Source organism: Pseudophryne corroboree, assembly GCF_028390025.1.
Source record: "Pseudophryne corroboree isolate aPseCor3 chromosome 11 unlocalized genomic scaffold, aPseCor3.hap2 SUPER_11_unloc_6, whole genome shotgun sequence".
NCBI lineage: Eukaryota > Metazoa > Chordata > Amphibia > Anura > Myobatrachidae > Pseudophryne > Pseudophryne corroboree.
In genome coordinates, this window is record NW_026967482.1 from 8,615 (window position 1) to 24,196 (window position 15,582).

At 44.5% G+C, this 15,582-nt stretch overlaps 1 protein-coding gene across 1 annotated transcript in view; it reads right to left on the reverse strand.

Moving 5' to 3' along the window:
* Positions 1 to 224: 224 nt before the first annotated feature.
* The window catches only part of LOC134982199 (probable C-mannosyltransferase DPY19L3), a gene marked incomplete at its 3' end in the record, with an annotated part of 187,781 nt that continues 172,423 nt past the window's right edge, over positions 225 to 15,582 (reverse strand). Inside the window, exons 8-12 of the mRNA XM_063948703.1 lie at positions 12,470 to 12,604; positions 8,507 to 8,638; positions 4,672 to 4,773; positions 4,097 to 4,167; positions 225 to 383 (exon numbers count right to left, since the gene is read on the reverse strand). Coding sequence (XP_063804773.1) covers positions 225 to 383; positions 4,097 to 4,167; positions 4,672 to 4,773; positions 8,507 to 8,638; positions 12,470 to 12,604 — 599 coding nt within the window. The remainder of the gene's footprint in view (positions 384 to 4,096; positions 4,168 to 4,671; positions 4,774 to 8,506; positions 8,639 to 12,469; positions 12,605 to 15,582) is intronic.

Here is a 15,582-nt window from a genome sequence, read left to right on the forward strand (position 1 = left end):
TACACACATGGATTCCGACAATCCACGTGGTTTCAGACAAGTCAGAAACTGCAGTCTATCCGATGGGTATTGAATACATCCATTAATCTACCTGCCACCACTGCCCACTTTACCCCTCCTCTGAGTGCAGAAATGCGTACGGCTGTAACAAGATGCCAAGCAGTGCTCAGACTGGGAGACTGTACCCGATGTGGTACAAAAGCCAGAAATGCTGAATCATTTACCTGAGGTTGTGGAAGGCCGTCATGGCGGTTGCAACGATTAAGATGCAGAAAACAAAAACATAACCGTAAAGGAGCAGAGTGTCTGAGAGTCTTTCGAACGTGTCAAACGGCAGCATCTGGAAAGGCTCCTCACAGAGGTACAGATTGGCATCAAAATCTCTATGAAGTAGAATAGGCAGCATTAGTCTATGGGACTATAATTCTTCAGGTCTCATTATAAAGAAATGTTACCGTTTGCTCTGTATGGTCACAGTATCACAGGACTGTCTGCTCTGTATGGTCACAGTATCACAGGACTGTCTGCTCTGTATGGTCACAGTATCACAGGACTGTCTGCTCTGTATGGTCACAGTATCACAGGACTGTCTGCTCTGTATGGTCACAGTATCACAGGACTGTCTGCTCTGTATGGTCACAGTATCACAGGACTGTCTGCTCTGTATGGTCACAGTATCACAGGACTGTCTGCTCTGTATGGTCACAGTATCACAGGACTGTCTGCTCTGTATGGTCACAGTATCACAGGACTGTCTGCTCTGTATGGTCACAGTATCACAGGACTGTCTGCTCTGTATGGTCCCAGCATCACAGGACTGTCTGCTCTGTATGGTCACAGCATCACAGGACTGTCTGCTCTGTATGGTTACCGTATCACAGGACTGTCTGCTCTGTACGGTCACAGTATCATAGGACTGTCTGCTCTGTATGGTCACAGTATCACAGGACTGTCTGCTCTGTATGGTCACAGTATCACAGGACTGTCTGCTCTGTATGGTCACAGTATCACTGCACTGTCTGATCTGTATGGCCACCGTATCACAGGACTGTCTGCTCTGTATGGTTACCGTATCACAGGACTGTCTGCTCTGTACGGTCACAGTATCATAGGACTGTCTGCTCTGTATGGTCACAGTATCACAGGACTGTCTGCTCTGTATGGTCACAGTATCACAGGACTGTCTGCTCTGTATGGTCACAGTATTACTGCACTGTCTGATCTGTATGGTCACCGTATCACAGGACTGTCTGCTCTGTATGGTCACCGTATCACAGGACTGTCTGCTCTGTATGGTCACCGTATCACAGGACTGTCTGCTCTGTATGGTCACCGTATCACAGGACTGTCTGCTCTGTATGGTCACCGTATCACAGGACTGTCTGCTCTGTATGGTCACCGTATCACAGGACTGTCTGCTCTGTATGGTCACCGTATCACAGGACTGTCTGCTCTGTATGGTCACCGTATCACAGAACTGTCTGCTCTGTATGGTCACCGTATCACAGGACTGTCTGCTCTGTATGGTCACAGTATCATAGGACTGTCTGCTCCGTATGGTCACAGCATCACAGGACTGTCTGCTCTGTATGGTCACAGCATCACAGGACTGTCCGCTCTGTATGGTTACCGTATCATAGAACGGTCTGCTCTGTATGGTCACAGTATCACAGGACTGTCTGCTCTGTATGGTCACAGCATCACAGGACTGTCCGCTCTGTATGGTTACCGTATCAACGGACTGTCTGCTCTGTATGCTCACCGTATCACAGGACTGTCTGCTCTGTATGGTCACCGTATCACAGGACTGTCTGCTTTGTATGGTCACCGTATCACAGGACTGTCTGCTCTGTATGGTCACCGTATCACAGGACTGTCTGCTCTGTATGGTCACAGCATCACATGACTGTCTGCTCTGTATGGTCACCGTATCACAGGACTGTCTGCTCTGTATGGTCACAGTATCACTGCACTGTCTGATCTGTATGGTCACCGTATCACAGGACTGTCTGCTCTGTATGGTCACCGTATCACAGGACTGTCTGCTCTGTATGGTCACCATATCACAGGACTGTCTGCTCTGTATGGTCACCATATCACAGGACTGTCTGCTCTGTATGGTCACCGTATCACAGGACTGTCTGCTTTGTATGGTCACCGTATCACAGGACTGTCTGCTCTGTATGGTCACCGTATCACAGGACTGTCTGCTCTGTATGGTCACAGTATCATAGGACTGTCTGCTCCGTATGGTCACAGCATCACAGGACTGTCTGCTCTGTACGGTCACAGTATCATAGGACTGTCTGCTCTGTTTGGTCACAGCATCACAGGACTGTCTGCTCTGTATGGTCACAGTATCATAGGATTGTCTGCTCCGTACGGTCACAGTATCACAGGACTGTCTGCTCTGTACGGTCACAGTATCACAGGACTGTCTGCTTGTATAGTCACAGCATCACAGGACTGTCTGCTCTGTACGGTCACAGTATCACTGCACTGTCTGTTCCGTATGGTCACAGTATCACAGGACTGTCTGCTCCGTACGGTCACAGCATCACAGGACTGTCTGCTCTGTATGGTCACAGCATCACAGGACTGTCTGCTCTGTATGGTCACAGCATCACAGGACTGTCTGCTCTGTACGGTCACAGCATCACATGACTGTCTGCTCTGTATGGTCACAGCATCACATGACTGTCTGCTCTGTATGGTCACAGCATCACAGGACTGTCTGCTCTGTATGGTCACAGTATCATAGGACTGTCTGCTCTGTATGGTCACAGCATCACAGGACTGTCTGCTCTGTACGGTCACAGTATCATAGAACTGTCTGCTCTGTATGGTCACAGCATCACAGGACTGTCTGCTCTGTATGGTCACAGTATCATAGGACTGTCTGCTCCGTACGGTCACAGTATCACAGGACTGTCTGCTCTGTATGGTCACAGTATCACAGGACTGTCTGCTATGTATGGTCACAGTATCACAGGACTGTCTGCTCTGTATGGTCACAGCATCACAGGACTGTCTGCTCTGTACGGTCACAGTATCATTGCACTGTCTGTTCCGTATGGTCACAGTATCACAGGACTGTCTGCCCCGTACGGTCACAGCATCACAGAACTGTCTGCTCTGTATGGTCACAGTATCACAGGACTGTCTGCTCTGTATGGTCACAGTATCACAGGACTGTCTGCTCTGTATGGTCACAGCATCACAGGACTGTCTGCTCTGTACGGTCACAGTATCACTGCACTGTCTGTTCCGTATGGTCACAGTATCACAGGACTGTCTGCCCCGTACGGTCACAGTATCACAGGACTGTCTGCTCCGTACGGTCACAGCATCACAGGACTCTCTGCTCTGTACGGTTACAGCATCACAGGACTCTCTGCTCTGTACGGTCACAGTATCACAGGACTGTCTGCTCCGTACGGTCACAGCATCACAGGACTCTCTGCTCCGTACGGTCACAGCATCACAGGACTCTCTGCTCTGTACGGTTACAGCATCACAGGACTGTCTGCTCTGTATGGTCACAGCATCAGAGGACTGTCTGCCCTGTATGGTCACAGCATCACAGGACTGTCTGCTCTGTATGGTCACAGCATCACAGGACTGTCTGCCCTGTATGGTCACAGGACTGTCTGATCTGTATTGTTACAATATCACAGGACAGTAAGTACCATCTAGGAGACACTATGACTGGACCCGTATTGCCCTGCCAATCAAGGAATGAGACACCATGCTATGACTCCATTTCTAGTAAAAACTATAAGCTGAGCAGCCTGTAGGATGGCTTACACGTCACCATTTCTGTGTCATTGATCAACACTGGGTGAGTCCAGGACAAACTATAGGTGTCCTACCACCACTCACTACTACAGGGCACAATGCATGACTGTGGCTCCATGTCAGGGGTAGGAGTTTCTTGGCTGGAAGAGGGACAGAAATAACAGGAGACCTTAATCTGTATCCAAGGGCTGAAGGGGAAATATATATCTACAGGATAAACCTATGTTATAGGGACAGTTGCCAGCTCATAGCCAAACATCAGTATGATAAATGAAGCCGCTTCCATCACAGCTGTTACCTGGTTTTAAAGCCCATTTTTGCTTGTACGAATTTAAATATATGTTCATCTGATTGCAGATTCAGCATCTTCTGTCAGGGAGAAAACATTGTGCAGGTGATTAATATTCCAGTAGAAGTCAAGATATACAAGTATATAGAAATATATATATATAGAAACAAAAAGTACAGCACTCACCAAAATGAGCTCACTTATCCTCACAACATCTATGGATATATATATAGCATAACAGGAGTTTGTAATGCTCCGCCTGCATTAAAAGGAACTAAGGAACGTACTACGCACACCATTTCACTGTTAGCACTATTCAGATGATGATGATTCATTAGCAGGCAGTCTCATTATCAGGATAAATATATATGTACATAGCCGGTACGGTAAGGGCCGCCATGAGACTGGTCAGGTACTGGTTATAAGGAGCATGGCAGTGCCAGCCTGAGGGCACCCACAGAGGGTCACTTACTTCATTCATTTGCTTTACTGCCATTTCACCTTCACCTCCAATCTCCTGATCCAGCGTTCTCCCATTATATGCACCTTACCACATCATCCAACAAAGCAGCACATTATTTTACCTTAGCACACTTATTTATCAGCCCAGTGAGACACAGGACAAGGAGTACATGAGCACAGAGGTTGAACAGTCTTCTCAGGAATCTGCCACTTTTCAAATTAGTCTGAAAAAAATAAAATAATAATTATATACATATATATATATATATATATATATATCTATATCTATTAACATTAAAAACAGAAAATACATCTCCAATTGTTAGACAATTTATAGGACATGAGAAAATAAACACTTGTAACTGAATGCTTTTTGTAAGCTGATTCACTATTTAAGAATGCAGCATATCAGTTCACAAGTATCAGTAGCATCACCAGTGCGCACTAGTCTCAGTAATGTCACCTGTGCACACTAGTCTCAGTAATGTCACCTGTGCACACTAGTCTCAGTAATGTCACCTGTGCACACTAGTCTCAGTAATGTTACCTGTGCACACTAGTCTCAATCTTGTCCATGTGCGGGCTAGCCTCAATCATGTCACCAGTGCACACTAGTCTCAGTAATGTCACCTGTGCACACTAGTCTCAATCATGTCCATGTGCGGGCTAGCCTCAATCATGTCACCAGTGCGCACTAGCCTCAATCAGGTCACCTGTGCACACTAGTCTCAAACATGTCCATGTGCGGGCTAGCCTCAATCATGTCACCAGTGCACACTAGCCTCAATCATGTCACCAGTGCGCACTAGCCTCAATCATGTCACCTGTGCACACTAGTCTCAATCATGTCCATGTGCGGGCTAGCCTCAATCATGTCACCTGTGCACACTAGTCTCAATCATGTCCATGTGCGGGCTAGCCTCAATCATGTCACCAGTGCGCACTAGCCTCAATCAGGTCACCAGTGCGCACTAGCCTCAATCATGTCACCAGTGCGCACTAGCCTCAATCAGGTCACCTGTGCACACTAGTCTCAAACATGTCCATGTGCGGGCTAGCCTCAATCATGTCACCAGTGCACACTAGCCTCAATCATGTCACCTGTGCACACTAGTCTCAATCATGTCCATGTGCGGGCTAGCCTCAATCATGTCACCAGTGCACACTAGCCTCAATCATGTCACCAGTGCACACTAGCCTCAATCATGTCACCTGTGCACACTAGTCTCAATCATGTCCATGTGCGGGCTAGCCTCAATCATGTCACCAGTGCACACTAGCCTCAATCATGTCACCTGTGCACACTAGTCTCAATCATGTCCATGTGCGGGCTAGCCTCAATCATGTCACCAGTGCGCACTAGCCTCAATCATGTCACCAGTGCGCACTAGCCTCAATCATGTCACCAGTGCACACTAGCCTCAATCATGTCCATGTGCGGGCTAGCCTCAATCATGTCACCAGTGCAGGCTAGCCTCAATCATGTCACCAGTGCACGCTAGCCTCAATCATGTCACCAGTGTGCGCTAGCCTCAATCATGTCACCAGTGCACGCTAGCCTCAATCATGTCACCAGTGTGCGCTAGCCTCAATCATGTCACCAGTCCATGCTAGCCTCAATCATGTCACCAGTGCACGCTACCCTCAATCATGTCACCAGTGTGCGCTAGCCTCAATCATGTCACCAGTCCATGCTAGCCTCAATCATGTCACCAGTGCACGCTAGCCTCAATCATGTCACCAGTGTGCGCTAGCTTCAATCATGTCACCAGTACGAACTAGCCTCAATCATGTCACCAATGCGCACTAGCCTCAATCATGTCACCAGTGCACACTAGCCTCAATCATGTCACCAGTGCGCACTAGCCTCAATCATGTCACCAATGCGCACTAGCCTCAATCATGTCACCAGTGCGCACTAGCCTCAATCATGTCACCAGTGCGCACTAGCCTCAATCATGTCACCAGTGCGCACTAGGCTCAATCTTGTCAACAGTGCGCGCTAGCTTCAATCATGTCACCAGTGCGGGCTAGCCTCAATCATGTCACCAGTGCGCCCTAGCCTCAATGATGTCACCAGTACAGGCTAGCCTCAATCATGTCACCAGTGTGCGCTAGCCTCAATCATGTCACCAGTGCGGGCTAACCTCAATCATGACAAAAGTGCGAGCTAGCCTCAATCATGTCACCAGTGCGGGCTAGCTTCAATCATGTCACCAGTATGGGCTAGCTTCAATCATGTCACCAGTGCGCACTAGCCTCAATCATGTCACCAGTGCAGGCTAGCCTCAATCATGTCACCAGTGCAGGCCAGCCTCAGTCATGTCACCAGTGCGGGCTAGCATCAATCAAGTCACCAGTGTGGGCTAGCCTCAATCATGTCACCAGTGCGGGCTAGCCTCAATCATGTCACCAGTGCAGTCTAGCCTCAGTCATGTCACCAGTGCAGGCTAGCCTCAATCATGTCACCAGTGCAGTCTAGCCTCAGTCATGTCACCAGTGCAGGCTAGCCTCAATCATGTCACCAGTGTGGGCTAGCCTCAATCATGTCACCGGTGTAGGCTAGCCTCAATCATGTCACCGGTGTAGGCTAGCCTCAATCATGCCACCAAAGCGCACTAGCCTCAATCATGTCACCAGTGCGGGCTAGCCTCAGTCATGTCACCAGTGCAGGCTAGCCTCAATCATGTCAACAGTGCAGGCTAGCCTCAATCATGTCACCAGTGCGGGCTAGCCTCAGTCATGTTACCAGTGCAGGCTAGCCTCAATCATGTCACCAGTGCAGGCTAGCCTCAATCATGTCACCAGTGCGGGCTAGCCTCAATCATGTCACCAGTGTAGGCTAGCCTTAGTCATGTTACCAGTGCAGGCTAGCCTCAATCATGTCACCAGTGCAGGCTAGCCTCAATCATGTCACCAGTGCAGGCTAGCCTCAATCATGTCACCAGTGCAGGCTAGCCTCAGTCATACCACCAATGCGCACTAGCCTCAATCATGTCACCAGTGCAGGCTAGCCTCAGTCATGTCGCCAGTGCAGGCTAGCCTCAATCATGTCACCAGTGCAGGCTAGCCTCAGTCATACCACCAATGCGCACTAGCCTCAATCATGTCACCAGTGCAGGCTAGCCTCAGTCATGTCGCCAGTGCAGGCTAGCCTCAATCATGTCACCAGTGCAGGCTAGCCTCAGTCATACCACCAATGCGCACTAGCCTCAATCATGTCACCAGTGCAGGCTAGCCTCAATCATGTCACCAGTGAGGGCTAGCCTCAATCATGTCACCAGTGCAGGCTAGCCTCAGTCATGTCACCAGTGCGCACTAGCCTCAGTCATACCACCAATGCGCACTAGCTTCAGTCATGTCACCAGTGCAGGCTAGCCTCAATCATGTCACCAGTGCAGGCTAGCCTCAGTCATGTCACCAGTGCGCACTAGCCTCAGTCATACCACCAATGCGCACTAGCTTCAGTCATGTCACCAGTGCAGGCTAGCCTCAATCATGTCACCAGTGCAGGCTAGCCTCAGTCATACCACCAGTACGGGCTAGCCTCAGTCATACCACCAATGCGCACTAGCCTCAATCATGTCACCAGTGCAGGCTAGCCTCAGTCATGTCGCCAGTGCAGGCTAGCCTCAGTCATGTCGCCAGTGCAGGCTAGCCTCAATCATTTCACTGGTCAACTCATAGTCAAACTTTGTTTTGTGTTCAGCTCACAAATACTATGTAGGTGATTAGTCACAAATACTATGTAGGTGATTAGTGCACTACAAATACGTAGCTTCAACCCAATCACCTATGTTACAGTACAAAGTCTGCCAGTTACTGTTACATTACACCTCTTACAGAATACATTTATAAATAGTGGTTTACACAACAGGTCTGATCCAATCCCTGGCAATTTATCAGAATGGCTGTCGCTAACTAATTACAATGATTATACAGGAAACGCCAGGTCACCTGCAGTGTCCGGGCTATAACTGCTGCCAGAATGAAGCTGAGAATCAGGGATCCTACAATCATGGTATTAAAGAACTGCAGAACACACACCAGGATCAGGCTTGTCCACTGGATCAGGTACAGACTCCTAACCTAGAACAACAGGACACAGGTGCCCAGAATGAGAAGACAACTAATATAAGAGACATACAAAAATCAGTTATAACATTAGTGATAGATAGAAGACCGAGGAAAGGCTTATGGCTAGAACACAGGCTGAAACCTATTGCTGGAATTATCCAAGTGATAGGTAAATGGCGATTCCACTTTACAGAACACAGGCCTGCAATTCTCTGGCTGATTACAAAGTTACTTGGTAGCTTATTTAAAATAGAACTATGATCTTTCTCTAAGGCTTAAGGATTTGTTGCAAATATATGTGAATTTACTAGAAAATGGCATATTCCTGTATATTCTGGCAAAGTGTTCATTTTACTTGACTCATCTGGTACCTTCCCTATACATCCGCAGTCTCCCATTATATTGATGTTCTACCTTACCTGGTATCTTTGTTCTGTCACCTTTATGTCTTGGTAAAATCCTTCTCCTTGCTCCTAACTAATGATTCCAAGGTTCTCAGGAAAGCATTCCAACCTATGTACTGACCGTTTATATGTGGACTCTCCTAGGGTTATAACCCACTCCCTTTTTCTGTATTTCCAACTTTTGTTTATATCTGACTCTTAACTCATTAAAACAAACGATGCCAAGGAAAGTATTCAGTGATCCTTCAGAAAATGCACTTTCATGCTCATCGAACAACCTAATGCTATTATTCTAGCATGTTCTACAAGTTCTACAATACTTGTTTCTGAGAAGGATCTTTGACGTTCCCCAAGAATCTTTTTACAGCTTCCTAAAAAAAAGTATTCCAGGTCTCTCATTCAACAGTTTCCTTTTTTTTGTCAAACTCATTGAATGCTTGGAGTTTTTGCATGTCTGGTCCTACAAAGATGCCTTCTTTCAATTTGGCATCTGCAAGTGCCGGAAACATGAACAACAAATTATTTTGGCAAAGCTTTCATAAATTGCTTTACAAGTCCAATTTTGATGTGAGGGTTTTTTGGGTGATCAAACTTTCCCAGGTAACCTTTTTGCTTGGCCACTGTGTGTTGACCCAGTGTTGGCCCTTTGATCGGCTTTACCAGTTGCACAATAACTTTGGGTACCTGGGTATCCTGCTCACTGTCAGAGGAACATGGATAGTACTTTCAGATCATCCATCTGTGATCCTTATGATTCAGATTCGCTAGAACCAAGGCTAAATTTTCTCAAGTTTCTTTCCGGTGCACTTGTGTAGCAACACTGCTTTGTGTCTTCTTTTTGATGAGCCAATAAAGACTCCACTCTCTCACAATGTGCTTAATGTTGAGTTTTTGCATCATTTTTACAGGACAAAAAGTCACCATCTTGAGAGAAGCATGGGATGAGATCTCTCTCTCTACTTGTACTGCATGAGAAGTAGGAGCTGGGAGCGAGTGTAATGTTATGCCGGTGCTTGGGATCCTGGCAGCAGGGTGAGCGCAAAAGAGCCCCTTGCGGACTCGCGCTCGCCACGTTGTGGGCATGCTCTTTATTCTCCCTCCAGGGGTGTCGTGGACACCCCAAGAGGGAGAATAGTTGTCTGTATGCCTGCTGTCGAAATCCCGACAGCCGGCATATCAAATGCCTCCCCTGGGAGCAAATAAGTTCTTATCCCTACGCTAGAGCAGATTCTTTACATGAGAATGCAGGCCAATGAGAAGCTTCAATATTCGTTATCCTAGCTTCTCATTGGTCGTGCTGTTCAAAGCCTCCTCCCCAAAAAATAAATAAATCACACAGACTCTACTTACAGTCGGTGACACTAACCATGGGAAAAAGGCAGTAGAGATGGTGGCGCTATAATGCCTGGCTCCCTACGTAGATAATAGTGCACCTTTACGAATTATGTTGTTGGGCAATCTTTTAAAACACGGAGGGCTATAACTCTATAGATAATAATAGAAAGCAGCTACCAATGCACTTCAAATAACTGATTCCAGCAATATATTCCCTCACTAAGAACAGCATTAATGCGTTCTGTGAAATAACTTGCCCCGTATTGTAATTTCCATACAGTATGGGATAACCTACTACCTACTGTATATAATAAGTTGCATGACTATACAAAACCAGGTGACTTCTAATATCCATAACAAAATACAGTTCTCCTAGTGAACACTGAAGTGATGACATCAGATCTCACTGCTTATAGATAATCATTCCCAAGTGTTTCTACATATAAAACATTCCCAAGTGTTTCTACATATAAAACATTCCCAAGTGTTTCTACATATAAAACATTCCCAAGTGTTTCTACATATAACATTTCCAAGTGTTTCCACATATAACATTCCCAAGCGTTTCCACATATAACATTCCCAAGCGTTTCCACATATAACATTCCCAAGCGTTTCCACATATAACTTTCCCAAGTGTTTCTACATATAGCATTCCCTAGTGTTTCTGTATATAGCATTCCCAAGTGTTTCTACATATAGCATTCCCAAGTGTTTCTACATATAGCATTCCCAAGTGTTTCTCCATATAGCATTCCCAAGTGTGTCTACATAAAGCATTCCCAAGTGTTGCCACATATAACATACCCAAGTTTTCCACATACAGTATAACATTCCCAAGTGTTTGCACATATAATATTCCCAAGTGTTTCCACATATAACATTTCCAAGTGTTTCTACAAATAACATTCCCAAGTGTCTCCACATACAGTATAACATTCCCAGGTGTTTCCACACATAACATTCCCAAGTGTTTCCACATATAACATTCCCAAGTGTTTCCACACATAACATTCCCAAGTGTTTCTACATATAACATTCCCAAGTGTTTCTACACATAACATTCCCAAGTGTTTCTACATATAAAACATTCCCAAGTGTTTCTACATTTAACATTCCCAAGTGTTTCTACATATAAAACATTCCCAAGTGTTTCTACATATAACATTTCCAAGTGTTTCTACATATAACATTCCCAAGTGTTTCTACACATAACATTCCCAAGTGTTTCTACATATAAAACATTCCCACGTGTTTCTACATATAACATTCCCAAGTGTTTCTACACATAACATTCCCAAGTGTTTCTACACATAATTTTCCCAAGTGTTTCTACATATAACATTCCCAAGTGTTTCTACACATAACATTCCCAAGTGTTTCTACATATAAAACATTCCCAAGTGTTTCTACATTTAACATTCCCAAGTGTTTCTACATATAAAACATTCCCAAGTGTTTCTACATATAACATTTCCAAGTGTTTCTACATATAACATTCCCAAGTGTTTCTACACATAACATTCCCAAGTGTTTCTACATATAAAACATTCCCACGTGTTTCTACATATAACATTCCCAAGTGTTTCTACACATAACATTCCCAAGTGTTTCTACACATAATTTTCCCAAGTGTTTCCACACATAATACTCCCAAGTGTTTCCACACATAACATTCCCAAGTGTTTCTACATACAACATTCCCAACTGTTTGTATATATAACATTCCCAAGTTTTTTTTTACATATAACATTCCCAAATGTTTCTACATATAACATTCCCAAATGTTTCTACATATAATATTCCCAAATGTTTCTACATATAACATTCCCAAGTGTTTCTACATATGTATATTAGCATCACTTGTGTATTATAAAGATTTTAGTAATCTCAAAATTTGAAGGACTATGACTTTGATCATTTACAAGAAGCTATAAATTAACATTATATCTTCTCTGATGGTTACAATTTATTTGACCACCATGGAATATGTTTGTGTTCTATAACTATAGGATAATAGCATAATTCTCTCTCTCATTCGGGAGATCTCCTCTGTCCTTGGCTGTGAAAGCTAATGTGTAACAGAAAGTTTATTGCACATTACCTTGTTAAGTGGCACCAAGTCCAGACAGTCCAGTGCAAACAGAACCAGGCCTTGCAGGAGTAAGATAAACTGGTTGAACTGCCAGGTGAGACTGAAGATGAATGTTGCGATGAACACTACAAGAAGGGACAGTCTCTGGATAGGAACATGAAATTAAATTGACATATAAAAGGAAGACAAAGACAAATAAGGAAATAAGACACCAGCAACATAATCCTGACCATTAGTGGTAACCCTAGTTTTATTATGCTTCTAATAAGCAGATAGACCAGAAGTTGTGACAGCTTAATGTCCAGTTTCCACTAATGGTGTATAACGTCCAGGCTCCAGTAGTAGTCTAATAATGTCTAGGATCCGGTTGTAGTCTAATAATATCTAGGATCCAGTAGCAGTCTAATAATATCTAGTCCCTGCTGGTAGTCTAATAATATCTAGTCCCTGCTGTTAGTCTAATAATATCTAGTCCCTGCTGGTAGTCTAATAATATCTAGGATCCGGTAGTAGTCTAATAATGTCTAGGATCCAGTAGTAGTCTAATAATGTCTAGTCCCTGCAGGTAGTCTAATAATATCTAGTCCCTGCTGGTAGTCTAATAATGTCTAGGCTCCGGTAGTAGTCTAATAATGTCTAGGATCCGGTTGTAGTCTAATAATATCTAGGATCCAGTAGCAGTCTAATAATATCTAGTCCCTGCTGGTAGTCTAATAATATCTAGTCCCTGCTGGTAGTCTAATAATATCTAGTCCCTGCTGGTAGTCTAATAATATCTAGGATCCGGTAGTAGTCTAATAATGTCTAGGATCCGGTAGTAGTCTAATAATGTCTAGTCCCTGCAGGTAGTCTAATAATATCTAGTCCCTGCTGGTAGTCTAAAAATGTCTAGGCTCCGGTAGTAGTCTAATAATGTCTAGGATCCGGTAGTAGTCTAATAATGTCTAGGCTCCGGTAGTAGTCTAATAATGTCTAGGCTCCAGTGGTAGTCTAATAATGTCTAGGCTCGGTAGTAGTCTAATAATGTCTAGGCTCCGGTAGTAGTCTAATAATGTCTAGGCTCCGGTAGTAGTCAAATAATGTCTAGGCTCCGGTAGTAGTCTAATAATGTCTAGGCTCGGTAGTAGTCTAATAATGTCTAGGCCCGGTAGTAGTCTAATAATGTCTAGGCTCCGGTAGTAGTCTAATAATGTCTAGGCTCCGGTAGTAGTCTAATAATGTCTAGGCTACAGTGGTAGTCTAATAATGTCTAGGCTCCGGTAGTAGTCAAATAATGTCTAGGCTCCGGTAGTAGTCTAATAATGTCTAGGCTCCGCTAGTAGTCTAATAATGTCTAGGCTCCGGTAGTAGTCTAATAATATCTAGGCTCCGGTAGTAGTCTAATAATATCTAGGCTCCGGTAGTAGTCAAATAATGTCTAGGCTCCGCTAGTAGTCTAATAATGTCTAGGCTCCGCTAGTAGTCTAATAATGTCTAGGCTCCGGTAGTAGTCAAATAATGTCTAGGCTCGGTAGTAGTCTAATAATGTCTAGGCTCCGGTAGTAGTCAAATAATGTCTAGGCTCCGGTAGTAGTCTTATAATGTCTAGGCTCCGGTAGTAGTCAAATAATGTCTAGGCTCCGCTAGTAGTCTAATAATGTCTAGGCTCTGCTAGTAGTCTAATAATGTCTAGGCTCCGGTAGTAGTCTAATAATATCTAGGCTCCGGTAGTAGTCTAATAATGTCTAGGCTCCGGTAGTAGTCAAATAATGTCTAGGCTCCGGTAGTAGTCTAATAATGTCTAGGCTCGGTAGTAGTCTAATAATGCCTAGGCTCGGTAGTAGTCTAATAATGTCTAGGCTCCAGTAGTAGTCAAATAATGTCTAGGCTCCGCTAGTAGTCTAATAATGTCTAGGCTCCGGTAGTAGTCTTATAAAGTCTAGGCTCCGCTAGCAGTCAAATAATGTCTAGGCTTCGGTAGTAGTCTAATAATATCTAGGCTCCGGTAGTAGTCAAATAATGTCTAGGCTCCGCTAGTAGTCTAATAATGTCTAGGCTCCAGTAGTAGTCAAATAATGTCTAGGCTCCGCTAGTAGTCTAATAATATAAAGGCTCCGGTAGTAGTCTAATAATGTCTAGGCTCCGGTAGTAGTCTAATAATATCTAGGCTCCGCTAGTAGTCTAATAATGTCTAGGCTCCGGTAGTAGTCTAATAATATCTAGGCTCCGGTAGTAGTCTAATAATATCTAGGCTCCGGTAGTAGTCAAATAATGTCTAGGCTCGGTAGTAGTCTAATAATGTCTAGGCTCCGCTAGTAGTCTAATAATGTCTAGGCTCCGCTAGTAGTCTAATAATGTCTAGGCTCCGCTAGTAGTCTAATAATATCTAGGCTCCGGTAGTAGTCAAATAATGTCTAGGCTCCGGTAGTAGTCAAATAATGTCTAGGCTCCGCTAGTAGTCTAATAATGTCTAGGCTCCGCTAGTAGTCTAATAATGTCTAGGCCCGGCAGTAGTCTAATAATGTCTAGGCTACGGTAGTAGTCTAATAATGTCTAGGCTCCGCTAGTAGTCTAATAATGTCTAGGCTCCGGTAGTAGTCTAATAATGTCTAGGCTCCGCTAGTAGTCAAATAATGTCTAGGCTCCGCTAGTAGTCAAATAATGTCTAGGCTCCGCTAGTAGTCTAATAATGTCTAGGCTCCGCTAGTAGTCTAATAATGTCTAGGCTCCGCTAGTAGTCTAATAATGTCTAGGCTCCGCTAGTAGTCTAATAATGTCTAGGCTCCGCTAGTAGTCTAATAATGTCTAGGCTCCGCTAGTAGTCTAATAATGTCTAGGCTCCGGTAGTAGTCTAATAATATCTAGGCTCCGGTAGTAGTCAAATAATGTCTAGGCTCCGGTAGTAGTCTAATAATGTCTAGGCTCCGGTAGTAGTCAAACAATGTCTAGGCTCCGCTAGTAGTCTAACAATGTCTAGACTCCGGTAGTAGTCAAATAATGTTTAGGCTCCGGTAGTAGTCTAATAATATCTAGGCTCCGGTAGTAGTCAAATAATGTCTAGGCTCCGCTAGTAGTCTAATAATATCTAGGCTCCGGTAGTAGTCTAATAATGTCTAGGCTCCGCTAGTAGTCTAATAATGTCT